The sequence below is a fragment of the Balaenoptera ricei genome, chromosome 10 (genome assembly GCF_028023285.1).
Source record: "Balaenoptera ricei isolate mBalRic1 chromosome 10, mBalRic1.hap2, whole genome shotgun sequence".
Taxonomy (NCBI): Eukaryota; Metazoa; Chordata; class Mammalia; order Artiodactyla; family Balaenopteridae; genus Balaenoptera; species Balaenoptera ricei.
Window position 1 is genome coordinate 15,060,963 of NC_082648.1, and position 26,417 is coordinate 15,087,379.

Consider the following 26,417-nt stretch of genomic DNA (forward strand, 5'->3'; position numbering starts at 1 on the left):
AAATGTAGAAGTGGCTTTAGAAACAGGCATCATGCTCAGCTTGTCATCTGGGTCATGAAAAGGTATTGGCATGACCAATCTCAATTTCTTTTCCTTATGTGACCAGCCAGTTTCTCTGGAATTACTAATTTAAAATGATTTAGATCAGTACTGTCATTTAGAAACAATGTAAGTCATGAAATTCTAGCTGAAGTAAAATTATTCAATGTAATTGGTTTACTGACCTTTTATTGCCAAGAAGAAATATATGTCAACTTTAAGAGGATATTTTTCAGAAAAGTAAGCCAAATAGGAGTTCTGATATTCTATCAGAACTAATTGCCATTGAAAAATTAACTGTTGATTTAACCATAAGGATTTGGAATTATTAATACTTACAATATTTGATAAAGTCAATTACATGATTTTTCAGTGTTATTAAGGAAAAAATATTTTAAATAAAACATCTTAGTTACTTTTCCATGGCAAGACTTGCTTTAGAATCAAATTGTATACTACATGACTTTCGAAGAAATAGAACCTATGTTGTTATTTTAATATTATTACAAAGGATGTTTCTGCCCCTGCTCTTTTAGAAAGATTTGGTAATATAAAAATGTTAGGAAAATTCATCAGCTTTTAGTTCCCACATTTAGTCAATATAAATAAATTATCATCAAAGCAACTGTTATGCATTTTTAAAATCATTTTTTATTAGGTTAATTATGATGTGTGTGTGTGTGTGTGTTGCTCTTTTATTAGTTTTCATGTTATAGCCAATTTCCACATGTATGAGGACAGGGAATGTATCTTCTTTGTAATTTCTATCATCTAACATGGTACCTCTTATAAATAGGCAATCAGTACAGGTTTGTTTATTAAATTGAATTGGAAAAAATATCAATCTCTGTAGGAGATTTAGAATGAAATAAAATTTCAAAAGTCTATAAGAAACAGTTCAGCCCTAAAAGGAATACCAACTGCTGTTAGCAGATATTTCAAAAATCTGATTTGTGGGCTAAGAACTTTCATTACTTTCTCACTAGGAGCAGCTATGCAGGTGCCCTTCCATCTCATGAGTGAGTTTCTTTAAAGTTTCAACTGCAGTATTTGTAATATCCAGCATGTTTGTAGAATATATTTCCAGCTATTCACTGAAAAAGAATTTAATTCATTTTATGCCCTCTCATCATCTAACATACTACTTTTCACATAACAGGTAATCAAAAAATGTTAAACATAAAAAGTTCGGAATATTTTTGTCTTTCAAGCTACTCTTCAAAGCTTTTTTCTACATGGTTATGATACTAAAACACTGCCTCCATGTTGTTTTGTCATCTGTCACTTAACCTCTGATAAACATTTTATATGCGAGTGATCGTGGACAATGGGCATCTTTAAGAAATGCCATATGGGACTGATACTAAATGGTTTTCCTAAGAGAAAGTGGCAAAATTGTGCATGATGAGACATCACAGAAACACAACTTACTTCAAAGAGAGCTTCAATAAGGATTTGTAAATGTATTTCCAAAAGACTATTTCTTATGAAAATCAGAAAATCTGCCTCTCTCCTGGGCTAAACAACTTAAAGAAATCCAGATCTTTTTAAGACATCAGAAATCCATCATGTGGGCCGGTTGGGGAGATGTAATAACTCCCACTGTGCTCATTGCTTTGAGTTACAGAGATTCTAACCCAATTTATTTGATGGAGGTATTTCCAGATCACAGCAAATAAGTCACTTAATTTCATTTTCTTTCACGGAATGACCCCTGCCCATAAACATTTGGTATTGAATCTATCATTTATTACAGCTTGAATTTCTCATACCCAACCATGTGGAGCTGTAATGAGCATTTATGTCTCTATTTTTTCCAAGATACACACAACCTGAAAATATGCAGAATTAAAGGTTTCCTATCTCTTTGTGGTTTCCAGAAGTGGGTTTCAGAAGAACCAATGAAGATTAAACTCAGATGTATTGGTTATAGCTGCATCGAGGGTGTGTACAAATAAAAATAAACTTCAACATTTTCAAGCACACAAATTCACCTTCAACCCTATTAAAAAATATGTTTCAAAAACAAAGGTAAAATTTTGCCCACGAAAGTTTTATAATCCTCTCCTTTGCAGACAGGACTTATACCATATCTATATTCACAATGCCTCCACACTGCAGTAAGAAAGTGTTGTTCTCACCTCAATAATTTCTATGACCTACCTTCCCTACTTAAATTCAAAACAAATAGTATGGTAGTTACTTAGCATTTCTAAATTGTGGTAAACTCCTTCAGTGCAGAGATTCTCAACCTTTATTGAACAATAGAATCTCCTGGGGAGATTTAAAAATAAACCCATGTGTTCCCAAAGATTCTAATTTAACTGGTCTGTGGAGGGGCCAAGCATCAGTATTTTCAGAGCTCCTGAGATGCGTTAAAGCCCAGGAAAATCAGAATCTTTAGCGGAATTTCAAAAGAGGTCTAAATAAATCTTAATCTTAATAAAATTTTATTCCTTAGACTGTTGTCTGAGTAACCAACCCTGATCCCACTATAAATGATCATTTCAGGTATATCCTTAAAATCAAATAATAGAAGCAAGTTGTGGATGAAAATTCCTTATCATTCTTCCATCCTGTACAAGAAAGACCCTCAGAGCTCAACTAATTCAAATATCTCATTTATATGTGAAGATCTTTATGATGAAGGAAGGTTAAAGGGGCTGCTAGAGGTCATTGGGCTACTTAGGAATAGAACAAGAACCAGAATGAAGGGCTGACTTCTCTCCTCTCCACACATGTTACTACATCAAGCTGCCTCCCTTCCTGCCCTTATGTGCCATGCCCTACTCCATGAATGCACTGTGAAAACCTCACTGCCTCTCTCAGCCTTACCTGGGCTCTGCTCTTGGGCATGAAACCTGTTAGACCTATGAGAGTCAGAGTCCCAAAGAGTTTTACAGTACGAGATCTTCTGGAAGTGCTGGTTCCAGAATGCCAAGCCATGGATGTATAGAAGCCTAGCTAAAAATGACAATAATTAATGTATTCAAACCACTTTTTTATTGTCTGAGGAAACAGGGACCCAGAGAGGGTAAACCAACCCATCTGTTCTCCTGGTGCCACAAATTTTGGTTTGGTTTTTCTAGGCATAGGAATTTGTACAATACTGAAATCAAAAGGATCCTTAAGAATAGAAATGCTATATTTATCAGCATGGTCTTTTTCTAATGACATCTTATTCAAACTCTCCACGTATAAGATCAATGAACAGTTTATACACATGCTAGATGGGGGGGGGGGGGTAGGCAGGGTGGCATTTGAAATTCTGGAGTCAAATCTATTTGCCATCTCCTCAACACCTTTCTAAAGTCTACTCCCCCAACCACCAAGCCATATGAAAACAAATATAAAACTCTCGAAAACCACTGATTTTGTGCAAGAAGCTCAAAGAACTTAAGGTAATTAAGGCTAGTTAATGAAGACAGGGTACAGATGTCCTGATATAACGTCTGGTGCTCTTTCCACTATATGAAACTGTTTCTGGCATGTTTTGCTTTTGCCATGTTTTTGTTTGTTTGCTTAATTTTAACTGACTTAATAAACCTTTTCACAGCATTGTAAGCACAGGAAGCTCAGCTCGGTGCTCTGTGATGACCTAGATGGGTGGGATGGGGGGCAGGGTGGTGAGAGGGAGGTCCAAGAGGGAGGGGATATAGGTATACATATAGCTGATTCACTTCATTGTACAGCAGAAACTAAGACAACATTGTAAGGCAATTATACCCCAATTAAAAAAAAAAAACTACTGGTGAACCCCACCAACTTGAGTATTAAAAGTTTCCATTTTCATCCTCTTTCTGAGACCATCAACACTCTTAGATGCATCCTTTTAACATCTTAATTCCACTGATCATCTTCCTTATCCTCGTGTTTTCTATTCACAGAAGTCTATGGAAATTTAGTCCCCATCATGCTTACAATATCGAAAAAGATGTTTAGATATAGTCCCTTATCAGAATATAAATTAGCTAATATCCAACACACAGAGAACCCAAAGAATGGTGCCAAACATCCTTTCCCCCAAATTGCCTTAAAGTATGTATTATATCAACCTCAGTTGGACAGCTAGAAGCTCATTCTCTCTATGCCCTATTGCTTGATACATCCTTTCATACATGTACCTGAATCAAGAGTTCTGACTTCACTCTGCCCTGTATGCCTCAGGGTTAAGGCCAGGGTGACTGTTGATCCAGACTCCATCAAAGGAGAGAAATGAGTCCCTTCATTTTTGTAGGAATCAGCTTAGGTCATTGAGATTTTAAGAGTGAAATATGGCCAAGACGTATAAATATAGTAAGGCCATAAATATAACTCATTACACAACTTAAATGTGAAGAAAAATGCACTTAATATATCACACTTTTCCTCATGAGCTCCTACCCTGTAACTAATGAGAAGAAAAAAACTTTACATCAATTACAAAAAATTAGTCAATTCAATAATTTAAATAGTCCTTTTAGAATTATGCAGTCTCCCTCCTTCGGATAAAATGCTTAGTCACTCAGATAGCTTCCCGACACCTTCTCTTTCTAAGAGGATATCTGGATACAAAGGATCAGAAAAGAAACAGATTATTTGAACTAGTTACTTATGATATCCAAATCGAAGGCATTCTTAAGCTGGTGGTTATTTGTTATATCTTGTGTAGCTTGTGATTGGTGCTCTCCCAGCTTCACCAGGGCTTACTGACACTCCCTGGGTGACTTGGACTCTCGCAGGCACCATAGACCCATATGGGACATCCAGCTGACCTCAGCTCAGATGGTTCAATCAGATGCCCTTATTACAGAGGCCCTTTGTCCCCACCATGTGACCCCCTTTATGAAAACACCCTCACACAGATATTTTTAGCTGTGCCTAGACTCCATCTCTTCTGTACAGAAGCCAAAGAAGACCCAATAAAGCTAAACACAGGAGTTCCTTTTGCCTGTATGTCACATGGCCCGAAGTTTAAGGTCACTCCACAAGTTGGTACAAGAGCAGCTCAATAGGTGACTTTCTTCCAGGATCTGAAGCATGGGGTACAGAATGGAGTCCCCTCTGCCCTCATCATTAGGCTATGCTCACTTATCTAACACTCCTCCCCATGGGTCTTCCTATAGGCAGAAGAGGGGGAAATTGGGATACCTCTGTCTACCTTCTGCTTCCCACAATCTCAAATTGCCAGAAAGTCGTGGCTTTTTCTTTTGCCACATTCCCCTTCCATTATGCCACATCCTCCCTCCTCACTCCTGTTGATTCTACTGTGGATATGAATATTTTCTGTAAATACTGTGGAGGACATTAACATCTGAGCCCTCCAAAACATAGTGTTAGACCTTCTTTTCGCATTCTGGCTGAAACTAGGCCAAAACTTTTCCCAAGAGGATGGATGCTTCAGACCATTTAGGGCAAGGTTATATACTCTGAAAAGTAAAAGAGAAAATCACAATCATAATTTTCTAATCTTTACCTCATTGAGTTAACTTTTAGCTTGCTAATACTGGTCCCTGGTATTGTTATACCAAAAAACAAAACAAAACAAAAACAACTTTCTCCAGATGAGGAGGGAATAGAACAAAGGGAAAATAAAGACTTAAAATTCATTCTGCTAAAAGAATATTCTTGGGTTGTATAAAGATATCTACCCAGAATGTTTAAAATTATAAATGTTTAAAATGTTTAAAATATATCCCTTGGGCAGATACTTTTTAACAATATCTTTAGATATGAAAAATAAAGAAGCCAAGCCTCAGGAAGCCTCAGGATTTAAAAACTTTATTTGTTGGATTTTTTCCTTCATATTTTGCATATTTGTCCATTAAATGGCAAGGTAGAATTCTATGTTATTTTCAAAAAGGCTTATTTTGCTTTAAAGTTCTTTATGAACTTAATTTTATTGACTTTAAGTTCTACAGTTTTAATTTGGTATGTTGATCAAAGACTGTTCTTAGTGATCATGGAACATTTTACCAATAATCTTATTCATATATACAAGCCAGGTGTAGCTTGTTTTTTTAATTCCTATAAGCCTCTGTGGATCTGGATGTTACTGAAGCTGTTAAAAGTATCCATGAATTCTTCCTGTCTAAAGTCTTTCCTGTATTCACTCTCATTTGCTATGGTAATTTACAGCATAGTTTTAAATACTCAAAATATGAATAATCTTTCTATTTATGCTTAAAGAATCATTTCCTCTATGAAGTCCCACAACTGTTTTGATTCTGCAAATCATACGCTAATTTAAATCTTTTTTTTCTATAAGTTTAGAGCTCATATCTTTAAAGATGCCCAAGGAATTTAGTCACCCTGGAGCAAAAAAATGTGCTTAAGAGTTAACATCTTTATTGATTTAAGGGAGTTATAACTCCAAGAATATAAATTTGAGATTCTTAGTCCCATCTTGTGATCAACATTGTTGGAAATTAAGAGTAAATGCTACCTGTTAAAAACCATTGTGGAAACAATTTTCTTATGTGGAAAATAAATGAAGGTGTCTATGGACATAGCCATGCATGCAATATATTAGAAATGAACCACTAATCAGTACCTAGGCTTGAGGAATATTGTATTTATCTTCTAGCTACTGAATGAAGCTACTGAAATAGCTGATTATGTTTATGCTCCAAAAGAAATTTATAGATAATAATAGCTTCCCTTTTGAAGTGACTTCTGCCTGTCCATATGTGTTGTCTTTTGCAGCAAATCAATTCTCAGGTCTATGTTATTCAGCACAACATTACAGAGTGAGCCTCCCAAAGAACTGATAGCTCCAGGAGTGTGGGATATAAGTCAGCCATCCCCAGTGACCCTGCAGGTAAGTGTCAGGCTATGAGATTAAAGTACACACAGCAAGTACTGGTTGATAAGTAGCTTGTTGTCAATTATAGAAACAGTTTTCTTCCAGGATCACACATTTTAATAGTCTTCTCTTTCTCCAGCCTTCTGGGATTTGTAAAATCTCTATTGCTTTTATTTTGCATTCAGTATTTTCAAAGCACTTTTCTCTCAGCTTACATAATAGCAATTTCAAGCCATTCTCTATCAAACACAATCATGAAGGAGAGGGATGGAGTGTTGCCATGAATCTACTCATTATACGTATTCATTTTTCTTTCCATTGTCTAAAAACAGTCATTAGTATATATTATTAACTTGGTACCTTATTCATACCTGCCTCTTCATTGTGTCATGTTTCCTTAAAATTTCTTTTGTTTTGTGTTTCCTAAATGACTAGCAATTAGCTGGATAGTGGGGGAGAAACTGCAAATAAATATCCTTTCTTTTTCCTTAAAGGCTCTCTACTTTCTGCTATTTGTAATCATGAATGAAAGGTGGTTAATGATTCCAGGCTTTGGTCCTTTCTACTCAGAGGATTTTTTTCTCACTTTCCTCATTTTTTCGTGATTATAAGTGATCAGGTTAATCAGATACCTGAAGCATGGACACTCCCATACATGGCTATGCAGGGAATATGGACTTTCCATCTCCATAGGGAAAACTGGGCAGCATTCTGTAGAGCAGGATTTTTCAACCTCGGTACTATTGGCATTTTGGACAGGATAAGTCTTTGTTGTGGGGACTGTCCTGTGCTTTGTAGGATACTTGGCAGCATCTTTGACTTTTACCCACTAGGTGCCAGTAGCACTTCCCCAGTTCTGACAATCAAAAATGCCTCCAAATATCGTTAGATGATCTCTAGGGGTAAATTTGCCTTCAGTGAGGATCACTATACTAGAGGGAACTAGTGAAGTCCGGAGGTTCGTAAAATTTCCAGGTTTGGGGTGAGGGGTGTGAGGGACAAAGTTTAGCAAAATGGACAGCAAGATGTTAAAAACGGTAAAGAAAAAGAACACTAATAAAAATGTGGCTTTCACTCTGAAGGATGGAGGATGTCCCCCCGCGACAGTAGCCAAAGATCCACTTCGAATCCATGGACATGATGATAAAAAAGAGTGGTTTTTCAGGGTGGATCTCGGCACATCCTAACACTCAGCATGTGATGGCTTACTGATTAGCAGATGTTTCCTCATAACAGGACAGCTACCTTTCTTTGAGAGGATGAATGCATTTCTTATCGGACTATTTCTTGCCAGATCCAAACCACCTGAGCTTAACCAAAATCTTCCAAGTCTGACCATTGCCAGAGCTTTGTGGATATAAATTTATGAGTATCTGGGCCTTCAGCAGCAGCGGTGGGGTGGAGGATGTAAGGGAGACTATCAGATGAGACTCGCCTTGATTCTTCTCAGATGAGGGGAACAGCTGCTTTAGGAACACAGATCTTGGAAGTGGAATCTGAAGCAAAGTTTCGAGCATTCGACAGCAGCATAGATTTCAAAGCAGAGACCTGGAGCCATGACAGAATTTATCTTACAAAAAAAGGAGAGAGGGCATGGAAATAATTCAACAGTATGCAAAAACGTTAAATTATCTGCTTTTACAAAATAATTTCAAATGGTATAGACATAGAGGGAAACGTCTCAGATGTTTTTTATTGATGATGAAATATACAAAATAAAATAGGAGTTACTAAGGTATTAAAAGCCTTAATAACCAGCATCACTCTAATTACACACAGCTAAATTTAGAGCAGAATTTTCAACCTAAAGATTATGAGATGGTAAGGAAATTAGAAGCAAGTTCTGCAACCAGTGTTGTTAAGGAGTCAGGGTGGGTCTCAAGGGAAAGAGGTCAGGCTGAGAGTTAGGAAATCCAGAGTCTAGTCTTAGCTCTTTAACAGTAAACTTTATGACTGTGAACAAGTCATTTAACCTTCTATTTTCACCTACGTGCAATGAAAGAATTGTACAGTACTATGCCTGTCCAACTTCTTTCAGGTCTGTACTTTGCTGACTGTCTACATTAGATGGACAATTACTGCCACACTGTTGCCACCACAGTATGATAAGGGATATATGTTACAGAACTTGATTCCTTCAAGTCAGTCTTGTTTTTTTCATGCTGTGCTGCTGACTGGAAGCAGTGGATAGAGTGAAGTAGATCTGAGTTCAGACATGGAGGCAAATTGTTATATGATTCCATCAACTTGTATCTCCCTCAACTTCCTCCCTCTCTCTGTATACAGTGTAGTAGAGTGACTCATAATTTAAGCCCTAAGAGCAGAGCTGTTTTAGTTAATGTTGCTCTTGTTTTGTTTTATGTTTCTCTACTTATTCATCTTCTCATTCATGTCTAAATTCACTATATTTTGGTTTATTTGTCCTCACCACACTGAACTATTGTCAGGCAAGCCGCTAATTTCTAGTTGCCAAATCCAGTGCTTGTTCTCATTCCTCTTCATACTAGCCCTCTCTCTGCAATTTTTGGCACTGTCTCTTCCCCATTACAGAACACTCTTCCCCTCTGTTGCTGCCCTAGGTTTCTCTTCGCACTCTCTCTGGTTATTCTTTCTCTGTCTTCTTCAGCTAGTCCCCACTATTGCCAGTTCTCAAGGATTCCATCTGCTGCCCATTGCTATTCTCAGTAGACATATTCTCCCTGAGAGAATTTCTTTAAAGCTGTATTGAGATATACTTCACATACCATACAATCCTCCCATTTAAAGTGTGCAATTCAGTGTTTCCTAGTATTTTCACAGATATGTGCAACTAATCTCACCAACGTCAATTTTAGAGCATTTTCATTTTTATAAAGAAATCTCATAACTTTTAGCTATCACTTCCTAGTCCCAACTCTAAGCAACTACTAATGCACTTTCTGTCTCTGTAGATTCACCTGTTCTGCCCATTTCATATAAATGGAATCATACAATGTGTGTTCTTTTGTGGCTAGATTCTTTTACTTAGCATAATGTTTCAAAATTCATCCACTTTGTAGCATATATCAGTATTTATTTCTTTTTTATTGTTGAATAATATTACATTATATAGATATACCACACTTTATCCACTTATTAGTTGATATGCATTTAGATTGTTTCCACCTTTTGGCTATTAAGCATAGTGCTGCTATGAACATTCATATACAAATTTGTGTGTGAACATATGTTTTCATTTATCTTGGGTGTATACCCAGCAGTGGAATTGCTGGGTCTCATTCATTCTTAAGGTTTAATTTACAGTATCTTGCAGGTTCACTTCTAAGTCTGTATCTTTAGTTCAGACTCCTTTACACCACATGCTTCAGACAAATATAAGCACGTGCCTGCCTAGCTTCTCACCTGGATATTCTGTAGACAGCTTCAAAGACAACACATCCCAAACTGAGCTCACCATCCTCTCAAAATGCTTTCACTCCCTGAATTATTTATGTCTGTTCATGCCCCCAGATACACCGAGCTGTTTCACTTGTCTCCTCCTTCTTTCTCGCTACTCATATTCAGTCCACACTATATTCTGCCAACTTATCTCCATGTGTTCCTCATGTCTGTCCTCACAATTCCCCACCTCATCTGCCCTAGTTCAACAGTTCCCTCCTAGGTTACAATGGTTTAGATGTTTTTTTTCTTGTCTTTAGTTTTGTTATTCTCTAATCCAAAATCCACAAATGTGATCCTTCTAAAACGTAAATCTGAACCTGCCACTCTCCCATTTATACTCTTCAATAACTCAGCGCTACCTAGAGAATTAAGGACGAGCAATACAACGTAGCCCCCTCCAATGTTTCCCTTGCCACTCCTTGACTGACAATGTTGCTCCAGCAACACTGAAAGAGTTATAGTTTCTGACATGCACTGTCCTGCTTTTACCTTATGTGCATTTATGAATACTATTCCCTGCCTGCAATGTATCTACCGTCTTCCCTTCACCGTCTACTGCCCATCTCTCAGGCTTAGTGTCTGTAATTGTTATTCACCTTTTAGGATCCATGGACCCTTCTCTAGGGATCTCTCCCTTACCCCCTCCTCTCTTTCCACTCCAAGCAGGGTTAAGTGCCCTTCCTCTATATTCACATAATAGCCAATAAGATTTTTATCAACACATTTACATTATTTTTCTTTCTCAAGAACTTCTTTCCCATTGACTTCTTGATTTTTGAGGACATTGACAGTGTTTTAGCCCCAGAATCTAGCATAGCACCAGGAATACAGTATTTGTAAATTACTGATATGTGTCCATACATCTGATCACTACAATAATCAAACCTACAGATATTTCTAAACTTAGCACTTTGGTCCGCTTGTTAGAATTCTGATAGATACCACTATGTTCGGTTTTTCTTCTTGTGTGAGCAGTCCTTCTCTTTAAACCATAGTTCTTACCTACTCATTCATGCAAAGTATTTTCCTTTACCTAACATTTCATTACCTGCTTATCCTTAATTATCAGCAATGTCATGGGGAGGCAACAGTCTTATTATTGGTACCTGGTCCTTAGACCACAGTACATTTTGTGTCCTAATGTAGCATAGGTTCTTTTCACTCCTGAACCACTATATGGGTCCCTCTTTTACAACTCCTTCCTTGAGACTCACAGCAATTGCCATCCAGTTAGTAGGCATCCTTCCCTCCCTTGAACTGCATAGAACTTATGGTCCAATATTTGTGTGCCTTATAATATCCAAGCTACATCTACAGTCAGGCTGCATTTCTTTGAACAAACTGACAGAATCATGGGGGGTCTGAGCAAGCCCATGGACACCTTATTGGCATGGTTGTGGGTCATGGACACTAGGGATATTCACAGCAGCTTCTTCAAGGAATTCCAAGACATGAAGTCATAGTAGAAACCGTGGTGGCCAAGTGTAAGTGGAAAAGGATGAGGGAGGAAGTAAAGTAAGATGGATAAATGGAACACAAGAAGATAATAATATTCAAATGTTTAAGGAGGTATGAATTAGAAGTTTGGATGACTGGGTCTGAGTATTTGCCTGTACCCCAGAAGAAAGAGCCTCATAATTTTTTTTGCTTGAAAACAGGAGTCTATCTTCAACACTTGACAAATAGGTGTCATGGCACATGCAGTGCACACATTAAAAGAAGGCTCCTGGAGCACTCCATTAAAAAAAAAAGACTGAGGCCAAGGCCAGACTTAGTGGGTCATGACCACAGAAGGAGAAGAGTCACATGTTTGCCATTAATAACTTGAAACACAGCTTTGGGGTGCTATATACATATTGTACCCTATTTTAATTGTTAATGTTTACCTTTCTCCTCCTCCATAATGCATAGTACTCAAAAGAATTCTAGGGCAGCTGTCGGCGAACTGTCAGGGCAGGAGGAGCCGTGAGCCCGAGCTGCAAGCAGCAGCCCGCACGGCAAAGCAGAAAGCCAGCTGAACAGAGTGCGCAGAGTGGCACTGGCAGCCGTGACGCAGGCAACCCAGGCAACCCGGGCGGCCCAAACAGCCTCACAGGAAGCCTTCGTGACTCCAACTGCTCCGTGGACTGCGAGCTGTGGCGGCACAGCCCCGCTACAGCAGTCGCAGTCTCTGTGGGGCTAGCAGAAGCCTTTTCGCTTCTTTACTTACCACCTCATTTCTACTCTAGTGGCTTGGACAACAAGCCGTGTGACTGACAGGGTTTTGGTGCTCCGGCTGGGTGTCAGGCCTGTGCCTCTGAGGTGTGAGAGCCAAGTTCAGGACACTCGTCCACCAGAGACCTCCGGGCTCCACTTAATATCAAACGGCGAAAGCTCTCCCAGAGATCTCCATCTCAACGCTAAGACCCAGCTCCAATCAACGACCAGCAAGCAACAGTGCAGGACACCCCATGCCAAACAACTAGCAAGACAGGAGCACAACCCCACCCATTAGCAGAGAGGCTGCCTAAAATCATAGTAAGGTCACAGACACCCCAAAACACACCACTGGATGCGGTCCTGCCCACCAGAAAGACAAGATCTAGCCTTATCCACCAGAACACAAGCACCACTCCCCTCCACCGGGAAGCCTACACAACCCACTGAACTAACCTTAGCCAATGGGGACAGACACCAAAAACAACGGGAACTACGAACCTGCAGGCTGCGAAAAGGAGACCCCAAACACAGTAAGTTAAGCAAAATGAGAAGACAGAGAAACACACAGCAGATGAAGGAACAAGGTAAAAACCCAGCAGACCAAACAAATGAAGAGGAAATAGGCAGTCTACCTGAAAAAGAATTCACAGTAATGATAGTAAAGATGATCCAAAATCTTGGAAATAGAAAAGAGAAAATACAAGAAACGTTTAACAAGGACCCAGAAGAACTAAAGAGCAAACAAACGATGAACAACACAATAAATAAAATTTAAAATTCGCTGGAAGGGATCAATAGCAGAATAACTGAGGCAGAAGAACGGATAAGTGACCTGGAAGATAAAATAGTGGAAATAACTACCACAGAGCAGAATAAAGAAAAAAGAATGAAAAGAATTGAGAACAGTCTCAGAAACTCTGGGACAACATTAAATGCACCAACATTCCAATTATAAGGGTCCCAGAAGAAGAGAAAGAGAAAGGGACTGAGAAAATATTTGAAGAGATAATAGTTGAAAACTTCCCTAATATGGGAAAGGAAATAGTCAATCAAGTCCAGGAAGTGCAGAGAGTCCCATACAGGATAAATCCAAGGAGAAACACACCAAGAGACATATTAATCAAACTATCAAAAATTAAATACAAGGAAACAATATTAAAAGCAGCAAGGGAAAAACAACAAATAACATACAAGGAAATCCCCATAAAGTTAGCAGCTGATCTTTCAGCAGAAACTCTGCAAGCCAGAAGGGACTGGCAGGACATATTTAAAGTGATGAAAGGGAAAAACCTACAACCAAGATTACTCTACCCAACAAGGATCTCATTCAGATTTGATGGAGAAATTAAAACCTTTATAGACAAGCAAAAGCTAAGAGAATTCAGCACCACCAAACCAGCTTTACAACAAATGCTAGTGGAACTTCTCTAGGCAGGAAACACAAGAGAAGGAAAAGACCTACAATAACAAACACAAAACAATTAAGAAAATGTTAATACTAACATACATATTGATAACTACCTTAAATGTAAATGGATTAAATGCTCCAACTAAAACACATAGACTGGCTGAATGGATACAAAAACAAGACCTGTGTATATGCTGTCTACAAGAGACCCACTTCAGACCTAGGGAGACACACAGGCTGAAAGTGAGGGGATGGAAAAAGATGTTCCATGCAAATGGAAATCAAAAGAAAGCTGGAGTAGCAATACTCAGATCAGACAAAATAGACTTTAAAATAAAGACTATTACAAGAGGCAAAGAAGGACACTGCATAATGATCAAGGGATCAATCCAAGAAGAAGATATAACGATTATAAATATTTATGCACCCAACATAGGAGCACCTCAATACCTAAGTCAAATGCTGACAGCCATAAAAGGGGAAATCGACAGTAACACAATACTAGTAGGGGACTTTAACACCCCACTTTTACCAATGGACAGATCATCCAAAATGAACGTAAATAAGGAAACACAAGCTTTAAATGATATATTAAACAAGATGGACTTAATTGATATTTATAGGACATTCCATCCAAAAACAACAGAATACACTTTCTTCTCAAGTGCTCATGGAACATTCTCCAGGATAGTTCATATCTTGGGTCACAAATCAAGCCTTGGTAAATTTAAGAAAATTGAAATTATATCAAGTATCTTTTCCGACCACAGTGCTATGAGAATAGATATCAATTACATTAAAAAATCTGTAAAAAATACAAACACATGGAGGCTAAACAATACACTACTAAATAACCAAGAGATCACTGAATAAACCAAAGAGGAAATCAAAAAATACCTAGAAAAAAAATGACAATGAAAACACGATGACCCAGAACCTATGGGATGCAGCAAAAGCAGTTCTAAGAGGGAAGTTTATAACAACACAATCCTACTGCAGGAAACAAGAAACATCTCAAATAAACAACCTAACCTTACACCTAAATCAATTAGAGAAAGAAGAACAAAAAAAAAAAAAACCCCAAAATTAGTAGAAGGAGAGAAATCATAAAGAACAGATCAGAAATAAATGAAAAAGAAATGCAGGAAACAATAGCAAAGATCAATAAAACTAAAAGCTGGTTCTTTCAGAAGATAAATAAAATTGATAAACCATTAGCCAGACTTATCAAGAAAAAAAGGGAGAAGACTCAAATCAACAGATTTAGAAATGAAAAAGAAGACGTAACAACTGACACTGCAGAAATACAAAGGATCATGAGAGATTACTACAAGCAACTATATGCCAGTAAAATGGAAAACCTGGAAGAAATGGACAAATTCTTCAAAATGCACAATCTTCCGAGACTGAACCACGAAAAAAATAGAATATATAAACAGATCAATCACAAGGACTGAGATTGAGACTGTGATGAATAATCTTCCAACAAACAAAAGTCCAGGACCAGATGGCTTCACAGACGAATTCTATCAAACATTAGGGAAGAGCTACACCTATCCTTCTCAAACTCTTCCAAGATATAGCAGAGGGAGGAACACTCCCAAACTCATTCTATGTGGCCACCATCACCCTGATACCAAGACAAGACAAGGATGTCACAAAGAAAACTACAGGCCAATATCACTGAAGAACATAGATGCAAAAATCCTCAACAAAATACTAGCAAACAGAGACCAACAGCACATTAAAAGGATCACACACCATGGTGAAGTGAGGTTCATCCCAGGAATGCAAGGATTCTTCAATATACACCAATCAATCAATGTGATAAACCATATTGACAAATTGAAGGAGAAAAACCATATGATCATCTCAATAGATGCAGAAAATGCTTTTGACACAATTCAATACCCATTTATGACAAAAACCTTCCAGTAAGTAGGCATAGAGGGAACTTACCTCAACATAATAAAGCCCATATATGACAAACCCACAGCCAACATCATTCTCAGTGGTGAAAAACTGAAACTATTTCCTCTAAGATCAGGAACAAGACAAGGTTGTCCACTCTCACCACTATTATTCAACATAGTTTTGAAGTTTTTGCCACAGCAATCAGAGAAGAAAAAGAAAGAAAAGGAATCCAAATTGGAAAAGAAGAAGTAAAACTGTCACTGTTTGCAGATGACATGATACTATACATAGAGAATCCTAAAGATGCTACTAGAAAAGTACTAGAGCTAATCACTGAATTTGGTGAAGTAGCAGGATACAAAATTAATGCACAGAAATCTCTCGCATTCCTATATACTAATGATGAAAAGTGTGAAAGAGAAATTAAGGAAACACTCTCATTTACCATTGCAACAAAAAGAATAAAATACCTAGGTATAAATCTACCTAAGGAGACAAAAGACCTGTATGCAGAAAACTATAAGACACTGATGAAAGAAATTAACGATGATACCAACACATGGAGAGATAAACCATGTTCTTGGATTGGAAGAATCAGCATTGTGAAAATGACTATACTACCCAAAGCAATCTACATATTCAGTGCAATCCCTATCAAACTACCAATGACATTTTTCACATAACTAGAACAAAAAATTTCACAATTTGTATGGAAACACCAAAGACCCCAAATAGCCAAAGCAATCTTGAGAAAGAAAAACAGAGCTGGAGGAATCAGGCTCCCGGACTTCAGACTATACAAAAAGCTACAGTAATCAAGACAGTATGGTACTGGCAGAAAAACAGAAATATAGATCAATGGAACAGGAGAGAAAGCCCAGAGATAAACCCTCACACATATGGTCACCTTATTTTTGATAAAGGAGGCAAGAATATACAATGGAGAAAAGACAGCCTCTTCAATAAGTGGTGCTGGGAAAACTGGACAGCTACATGTAAAAGAATGAAATTAGAACACTCCCTAACACCATACACAAAAATAAACTCAAAATGGATTAAAGGCCTTAATGTAAGGGCAGACATTATAAAACTCTTAGAGGAAAACATAGGCAGAACACTCTATGACATAAATCACGGCAAGATCCTTTTTGACCCGCCTCCTACAGAAATGGAAATAAAAACAAAAGTAAACAATGGGACCTAATGAAACTTAAAAGCCACAGCAAAGGAAACCATAAACAAGAGGAAAAGACAACCCTCAGAATGGGAGAAAATATTTGCAAATGAAGCAACTGACAAAGGATTAATCTCCAGAATTTACAAGCAGCTCACGCAGCTCAATATCAAAAAAACAAACAACCCAATTTAAAAATGGGCAGAAGACCTAAATAGGCCTTTCTCCAAAGAAGATATACAGATTGCCAGCAAACACATTAAAGGATTCTCAACGTCACTAATCGTTAGAGAAATGCAAATCAAAACTACAATGAGGTATCACCTCCCACCAGTCAGAATGGCCATCATCAAAAAATCTACAAACAATAAATGCTGGAGAGGGTGTGGAGAAAAGGGAACCCTTTTGCCCTGTTGGTGGGAATGTAAATTGATACAGCCAGTATGGAGATCAGTATGGAGGTTCCTTAAAAAACTAAAAGTAGAACTATCATACGACCCAGCAATCCCACTACTGGGTATATACCCTGAGAAAACCAGGCTATTATCAAAAAAATAGCTGATTCACTTTGCTATAAAGCAGAAACTAACACACCATTGTAAAACAATTATACTCCAATAAAGGTGTTAAAAAAAAAAAAGAATTCTAGTGCAAATACATTAACACATACTTTGGGGGATTTTCTCTTTTGTGAAAAATTAGAACGAGAGACAATTGGGGAAAATCCTAATATTTTCTATAAGTGGCTCAAGAATCAGTAACTGTTTGCCTTCATAATATATGAAGATATGCAGTTTGTATAGGGCCTCATTCCTGTATCAGAAATGAAAAAGATTTTTCATAATTGAAATATATCAAATAATTTATTATGGATTGTTCACAGGGAACTTCTGTATTCTCATCTACTACTGTATTCTCATCTACTACCTTTAGTTTCTCATCTACCCTGCCTTTACTTAGGACCAACATAAAATTGAATTAGCTCATTAAATACTATTTCTAGTATTTTTGTTTTACGTGTTTAAAATATTTGGATACATAAAGAGTAAAGTGTAACATGCTAATACTGCAGGCACTTCCCTCCAAGGCATCAAAATTACTCTTTCTGTCAAGAGGCAAAATTTACTGTAATATTGCTTTGGTTTAGCATTTCTGTTACTCAACTCTTTTTTCATGTTGGAATAATAAGTGATAATTATAACAAATTTATATTGATAATTATAACAAATTTGATAATTATAACAAATTTATAATAAGTGATAATTATAACAAATTTATACCAAAATTATAACAAATTTGTTTTTATTTATATAAAAACAAATTTTGCAACAAATTTCAAAGGTTACAGAATAAAATTGCTAAGACTTTTTCAAATAAGAGCCCAAATAGATTAAACTGCATCTCACATTCTACCTTATAATATTCTTCCATTTTCTCTGAGATCACAACCTAAGATAGTTCAGCAGAGAAAAATAAATTCTTTAGATTTTCCAATATAAAGATGAAAAATAATATATGATACTCTTAAGCAAATATTTTGGGCAGTAAAATATTTAGCTCATTTACATACTTGGAAACTATTTTTTGTTAACTATTATTTTATTTACAAGAATCAGATTATCACTTAAACATGGTTTAGTGGAAAGCATGTTGAGCCAGGAAAAAAGAAGGCCTGCATTCTAGTTCTGTCTATAAAGCTGAACTATAGAGCCACAGCAAAAATATTCTATTTGGTTTTATACTCGTGAAACAGATCTTTACCAGAGAAGATTTCACTATCATGTCTACAGAGTGGTTCACAGACTTACAGATTTCAGGTAGTAGAGACCAACATAAAGTAACTCTTTTTATTTTATCAAGTGATTATATGAAAAAAGTGTAATTACCATCTATAATTTTCATCATTTAATAATAGAAAGACATTTTAGTAATGAAAATTGGAAAGGATGTAATTTCAGCACTAAACAAAAATGTAACATTTAACTGTATGAAAAGTTCATATGTTATTATTTTTCTCATTTTTTCTGAGATAATGTTACAGTCTACTAATTTATATACCATTTATATAAATAATTGAGGATTTGCCAAATATCATGTATATTTAAACACCAAGTCCAAACCGTAATGATTCTTTTAAAATTATTTTTAAATAATAAAAAGCACAGAAAATATAGGGTATTTATTTTACTTTAGTTTCTATAAATCTAAGATAGAAATCATTAAATTAATAATGCATTTTTCAGGCATTTGATACATGGCAAACCATTTTATTTATTTCAGATTGATTTTCCAGCTACTGAGTGGGAATATATGAAACTTGATTCTGAAGAGAATAGAAGTGATCTTGAAGAACCACCAAAAGAATGTTTAAAACATATTGCCAGACTTTCACAGAAACAGTCTCCCTTACTGTAAGTGACCCAGTTCTTGGGAGGGAATTTTGCCTGCTGTTCATGATACCAGCAGTCATACTAGAAGCACTCATATCTTTCAAGAGTGAACCTTCCCTCCCACGTAACTCCTTTCATTTCCTAAAATCATGCCTGTTAGATGATCAACTAATGTTTAGGAACTAAATTAGTAATTTTTCATGTTTTTTTAAAGATTTTTTTTTCCCTTGGGGCATTTAGCAACTTTAAGTTTGGTCAAAGGAAAAATAAAAGGATTGGAGATCATTCAGTTCAAAACAACAAAGCAGAGACTGATATAGATCAGCATTTAACAGTGATAAACCATTGCTCAGTCCTTCAAGTAGGTAGTAAACAGGAAAATGCAAAATTTAATTATAATGGCAGATTAAAAAAGAACAGAAATAAATCATGTTTTAATAGCACTAAATTAGTAACTAAGGAGTACTTAAATTTTGTCAAACAGTAATTCTCTGGGGAAAAAAAAATACCAGGAAGAATTATAAGAGAATACTAATTCTCTCTTTGTAATTACTGCTTGACTTTAATATTTGGTAATATCTAAGCCACAGCTTATGGTTCTCATTACTAACATGACAAAAGCATAAAACTAAGAAAGCAACTCTGTATGTGTGTGTGTGTGTATATATATATATATATATACATATATTTATGGTGATAATATATATATAACATAATAAAGCATTTTATTCCAAGAATAAGAAATTATTTAAAGGTTTTGAATGGGGTAGTCATGTGATCTGAATAATCTTTTTGAGTGATTCTTTTGACTACAAGTTGAAGAATGGATTGGAGAGGAGGTAAGAGTGGAAGCAAGCAGTACAGCAGAGTAGCTTATGTAATATTTTAGGCAGGAGGTCATGATCACTAGAACTAGGGAGATGGCAGTGGACACTGGTAGTAATGGCTAGATTTGGAGCATATTTGGAAGTTGAGAAGATGTGACTTCATGATTATTAGTAAATAGGAGTTAAGTCAATTGAAAAACCAAAGAATCAAGTTAAGTCAATGGAGAATCTAAGGGTTTTGAATTGATGAACTGGGCAGATGTTAGAGTCATTTTCTGGAGGAGGAATAAGTTTGAAACCGTCCAGACTGAGGTGTTGAATGTGATCAAGCATTCCATTTGGGGCAATCTTGTTACTCCCCTGATCTCTAATTTCAACTTGTCTTACTCTTTTCCTCATTCACTTCAAGCCAGTGACATCAGTTTGCTTCACATACTTCACATGTGCTATATTCCCTCTCCCATCTCAAGGCCTTCTTATTTGGTGTTTCCTCTACATGAAATACTCCTTCCTAGTTCTTCACATGACTGAATCATCTCACCCTGTAGGTCTTCACTTAATTGTGATCTTCTCAAAGAGCCCTTCTTTGATCACCCTACCTAATGGAGTTTTTCTCTCTTTACAATCTGTCTTATTACCTTTTATGTTATCACACTTAGCAAAATCTATTATCATCTTGTTTATTAATGTGTTTTTTCTTATTAGCTTGTAAGAACTGAGAGAACAAGGAACCTATCTATCTTGTTTATCACTACATTTCCAGTGTTCTACACTGTGCCTGATAAATAATATATGTGAAATAAATGTTATAATGAATAAAGTTCCTTCGCATAGAATTTGGTATAAAAATTACCTTAAGGATTGAAAATGTTGAAAGACTCTCTTAGTCCTCAAGACACATATTTTGATGATCCATTTTTATACTAGACTATTGTCATCTTAACTAGGTGAAGCATCTTTTTATACTTCTTAATCAAAAATATAAAACCTTGCATTTAACAAGTGTGTCACATATCAGAGGCTAATATACTTGTAATGAGAGATTTTTAATATATAAAAAAGATACTATACTTTGAAATTTTAAAATATTCAAACAAAAAATATCAAAACCAACAAATAATAATCACAGTAACTGCCTTTAAATATTAAAGGTTTGTGTTTTTAAATTAAGCCCAGTGATTTCTAACTGGTTTTATACTTCAGTTTCTAATTAAGAGAATAACTTATACTATAAAATAAGTAACATTTTCCTCTGTTTCACCCACTCAAATACAATTATCAATGCTCAGTAGAGTACAATTTCATTCTGGACTGTGAAAACAGATGGAGACCAGCCTTCAGTGTGATAAAACTTGTGTTAGAAACAGATTAAATTCATTTTCAAAATACCACATTTTATCATTTAGTTGGTGACTTAATTATTCCTTCTTTCAAATTGATCAAATGTAATCAGTCAAAAAGTTCAGACTCAATGAAATTCAATGAAAATGTGCCTATAATATTTGTAAAAATAAGAAAAACACCTTCTTGATGACAGCTAAAAGAATATGTCAAATATAAAGAAAATCCTGGAACATAAGGTATAAAATAATTTGGTATGAAAGAAATTATGCTTCCACTTCTAGCCATGAAGATTACCTATTACTAGACTAATCCTCCTGAATTAAAGAAATATGACACAAGAAAAATACATATGAAACAACTGCTCTCAGAAATTGAACAGACAGGCCTTGAGGTGAACCCATTAATAAAGTGACTTTCAGCCCAGAGGCATTTTCTGTACCATAGATCTGGGAGATATAATTCAAGAAGAGAATGCAGGTCTTGCTGAGATTTAAAAAAAAAAAAAAAAAAAAAGGCAGAGATCGGAGTTTAATGATGCTGAGGCAGCTGGAATTTACAGAGCATAATAGTAGAGAAAAGGAAGATGTACAGGATAGAAGCTACAGAAATATGTATCGGTGTCCCCTTCTATATTTAGCTCAGTACTAAGCTACTCTTGAGCAGATAGAGATTTTGTAGGGACTGCAAAAGAACTGCTACAGGGAGATGTGAAATAAATGCAGATTCTAGAGGTTGCCCAATTCTGGGAGACATAGAAATTCTGACTAGTAATAATAGAGAAAGATCACCACACCCCAGCATTCAATAAAGAAATCAGAAAGGTGCATATTAGGAGTAAGTGTGCTCTAGCCCAAGATTAAGGACTATACTTGGCCTAGCCTAACAAATCGTAAAAACAAGCCTCAAAAGGATCAAGCTGATCTGCTAGTAATTAAACGGACTACTAAAAAAATTGAAACATTCAACACTCAAAAGATAGCAAAAAGCAGAATTTTAAAGGTTTAGTGTACAATCAATAATTGCTAGTCATAGGAAGAGTCAGGAATATATAACCATAGCCCAAGATGGGGGAAAGCAGTTAACAGAAACAGATCCAAATATTTTACAACTATTATCAAGACTTCTGTGGATCTAAATAAAAAGATATGTATGAGTGAACAAATGAAGTCTCAGTAGAAAAATGGAAACTTAGGAACTGAAAAGCACAAATCTAAATTTTTAAAAATCACTGGAAAAGCTTAATAGATTGCATAATGAAGAAAAAAAGAACAGTGAGCTTGAAGAATGGGCTATAGAAATTATCCATGTTGAAGTACAGAAAGAACCAAACCTGAAAATAGTGATAGAGCCTTGTGACCTGTGGGGCAATATCAAGTAATATAATACGTGTGTATTGGACACACAGGAGAGAAGAGAGAGATTGAAGTAAAAAAAAAAAAAAAACTGAAAGAAATAATAGCCAAAATTTTACAACTTTGATTAAAAAAAAAATCAACCCACAGATATAAGAAGCTTAGCAAATCCCAAGCGTGTGTGCATGTGCACACACACACACCACCTAAGCACATTATAGTCAAATTTCTGAAAACTAAAGATAAAGATAAATTTTTTCTAAAGTATCAGAGAAAATCAACAAATTGCATCCATGGGAACAACTATAATTCAGCAGATTACTTATTAACTGAGGATTTCTCATTAGAAGCAATGGAAGCCAAAAGACATTATAACATTATCTTGCATTTTGAAAGGGGAAAAGAAAATACATCAACTTAAAATTATATAACCAGTAAAATTACATTTCAAAAATTAAGGCAAAATTAAAACGTTTTCAACTAAGCACAGCTGAGTTAGTTATAAGCTCATCTGTACTATAAGAAATCTTAAAGAAAATATTTCATGCTAAAAGAAGTGATAAGTAGATGGACACTCAAATCTACAAAAATAAATGAAAAGCACCACAAAGGGAAAATAGGTAGATAATAAAAATACACATTTTTTACACATTTATTAATTTATTTTAAAAAATAATTGTTTAAACAAAAATAATCACAATATACAGCTGGGTTTGCAATATATGAAAGTAAAATGTGTAACAACTACAATAAGAATAAGAAATAGAAAAATAAAAGCATAGTGTTCTAAGATTCTTATACATAAGGTAGTGTAACATTAATTGTGGTTGGCTGTGATATGCTAAAAAAGAATGTTATAATCTTGAAAGAAACCACACCCCCCAAATTTTAAGAGTACATTTAAAAGTCAAAAAGATGACAAAAATTAAATTTAAAAAAATCCAGAAGAAAGCAGGAAAAAAGGAGAAATAGTTTGGACAAAAAAATTAGTAACAATATGGTTGATTTAAACCCAATCATGTCAATATTCTGTTAAATATAAATTAATAAAAACCCCAATTAAAAGGCAGAAATTGTTAGCCTACATTACAAAAGTAATATCCAACTTTATGCTGTTTACAGGCATATATTTTAAATATAAGAATTCAGCTTGATTATAGTTGAAAGAATGGAAAAAGATATACAAGGAAAATCATACCATCTTGAAATATTTGGAAAAAAAACATTTGACAACATTCAACACCCATTTTGATAAAAACTCACAAAACTAGGAGTAGAATGGAACTTCTTCAGACTTCAACTCCTGAGTTGAATCTAGATCTATGGAAAAATCTAGAGTTAACATCGTATTAAGTGGTGCAAGAATGAATGCTTTCCCCCTAAATTGGGAACAAAGCAAAGATGTTTGTCTAAATATTCCTCTTCAGTGTTGTATTGGAAATCCTAGCCAGTGCACTATGGCAAGATAAATAAGTGTTAAATGTATAGAAGTTGGAAAGAAAGAAATAAAACTGACTCTATTTTTATGAGTGATTATGTAAGATCATAGCATTTGAGGTTAATGTGCAAAATGCAATTGTATTCGAGTAAAAAAAAGAAAATAAATTTTATTTTTCAAAATTCTATTTACAATATCAACATCTCTACATTAAAAAGTACAAAACTTTGCTAAGAGAAATTAAAGGAAATCTCAGTAAATGGAAGGATATATCATGTCATTGATTAAAATAACCCCTTTTGTTAAGATGACAGTTCTAGTCCTCCCCAAATTAGTGATAAAGATACAGTTGTACACCCATTAGAATGTATATTTTTTTTTCCAAATGATCAGTATGCTTTTAATTAAACTCTGAAGACTTGGATAATATTTTTAAATGGGCAAAAATCAAGTGTGGGCAAGAATGCCATACAGTTGGTTCTATCATACCCTACACATGATAATGTAAAATATTACAACCACTTCAGAGAATAGTTTGACAGTTTCTTCAAAAGTTAAACAAAAATGTGACATACAACCAACTCATTCCCCTCCTTGGTACTTTCTAGGAGAAACGAAAAATACACCCATATGAACACATGCACACAAATGTTCTCAGCAGCTTTATTCATAATATCCCAAAACAGGAAACAACACAAATGTCCATCAAATATGAGAAAGGATAAGAAATTGTGATATATTCATACAAAGGAAGAGTACTCATTAATTAAAAGGAATAATCTACTGATACACTCAACAATATGGGTAATTTAAAAAACGTTATACTGAGTGAAAGAAGCTATAACTAAAAGAATATTTACTCTATGATTCCATTTATGTGAAGTTTGAAAATAGGTAATATTAGTCTAAAGTTAAAGAAATCATACTAGTGCTTGCCTTTGGTGGCATAAGAAAACTGTTTTATATCTTAAAAAGTGTGTAGTTTTTACTTGATATATGCATTTGGCAAAATTTAATTAACTGAATCCATGCATTCTCTTTTATGTAAATTATGCTTCAATAAAAGAAGGTAAAAGAGAAAAAAATCACTGTTCAATATTGAAAAAATGAATTCAGTTAGGAAAAAATAACTTGTTTTAATACCATAGAAGTAATTTGGTTATGGAATTTTTTCTTCCAGGGCTTTCTGGTGAGGAAGGTAGTGACAAAACAGAAAAGGAGCCTAAATGTACCTCAAAAATCATCCTCTATAATCCAGTTCTTTCACTTTGCAGATGAAGATGGCTTCAGAAGAAATTGTAGAGAAATATCGATATTTAAAATCTTTCAATAATTCTTATTATCCTGCTTGGGAGTTTTAGTTAATTTAAGCTGAGCAAGAGAGTATCAGTTTGGAGGAGACAGTGTTGAAAAGCTGTCATTGTCATGTGAGAAATGCTGTCCTCCAGCTGAACCATGGTCTTGAATGCTTTTGCTCGAGTGTAAGCAAAACATGGTAAACTGTCAGTGAATCAATGGCCCTTGTCCTAGACTTAAATCTTCTGTTGGGACCACTTTCCAGAGGGAAACACTTGAGCACTTAAGGAAGTCCTATTCACTGGCATTTTAACCCCAAACTTCCAGCAAACTCTGAGAATTTAAAGCCAGAATCCAGGGATAAATTGAGATCTTTGTTTTTGAAGTTCAGAGCAAAAAGTTTTCTGAACTCTGATTGAAACTTGCTTTGAAATGAAGGAATATGGTCTTCGAAATATGCCATTTCTCCACAGGCCCACTTGGGTCTAAGTTAATTTATAAAGAATGTAAGAAAGTAAATAGTTAAGCAACTTTGTTCTAAGTAGTACATGTTGCAGGATTCGGATAAACTTGGGCTGCCTTAAAGGAGACAGAGACTTTGCCAACCAAAATGACGTTTTTTAAAAAGTGGCAAGCCTAAGAGTGAGGAAAAATAAATGTGAATTATCTGAACTGAAGTTTATTTCATTTTATTTTTCTATAAAAAAATAAATTTAGGGCTTCCCTGGTGGCGCAGTGGCTGAGAGTCTGCCTGCCAATGCAGGGGACACGGGTTCGAGCCCTGGTCTGGGAAGATCCCACATGCCGCGGAGCGGCTAGGCCCGTGAGCCAC

At 35.6% G+C, this 26,417-nt stretch overlaps 1 protein-coding gene and 1 long non-coding RNA gene across 4 annotated transcripts in view; one reads left to right on the forward strand and one right to left on the reverse strand.

Annotated features, from left to right (window-relative positions):
• The window catches only part of PIK3C2G (phosphatidylinositol-4-phosphate 3-kinase catalytic subunit type 2 gamma), a 358,923-nt gene that overhangs the window by 83,081 nt on the left and 249,425 nt on the right, over positions 1-26,417 (forward strand). For all 3 annotated transcript variants that reach the window (XM_059934511.1, XM_059934512.1, XM_059934513.1), the window contains 2 exons: positions 6,724-6,838; positions 19,219-19,349. In XM_059934511.1, the coding sequence (XP_059790494.1) occupies positions 6,724-6,838; positions 19,219-19,349 (246 nt within the window). The remainder of the gene's footprint in view (positions 1-6,723; positions 6,839-19,218; positions 19,350-26,417) is intronic.
• The window catches only part of LOC132372436 (uncharacterized), a 45,662-nt gene that overhangs the window by 14,806 nt on the left and 4,439 nt on the right, over positions 1-26,417 (reverse strand). Inside the window, exon 2 of the long non-coding RNA XR_009505189.1 lies at positions 24,115-24,171. This is a non-coding gene — a long non-coding RNA (uncharacterized LOC132372436). The remainder of the gene's footprint in view (positions 1-24,114; positions 24,172-26,417) is intronic.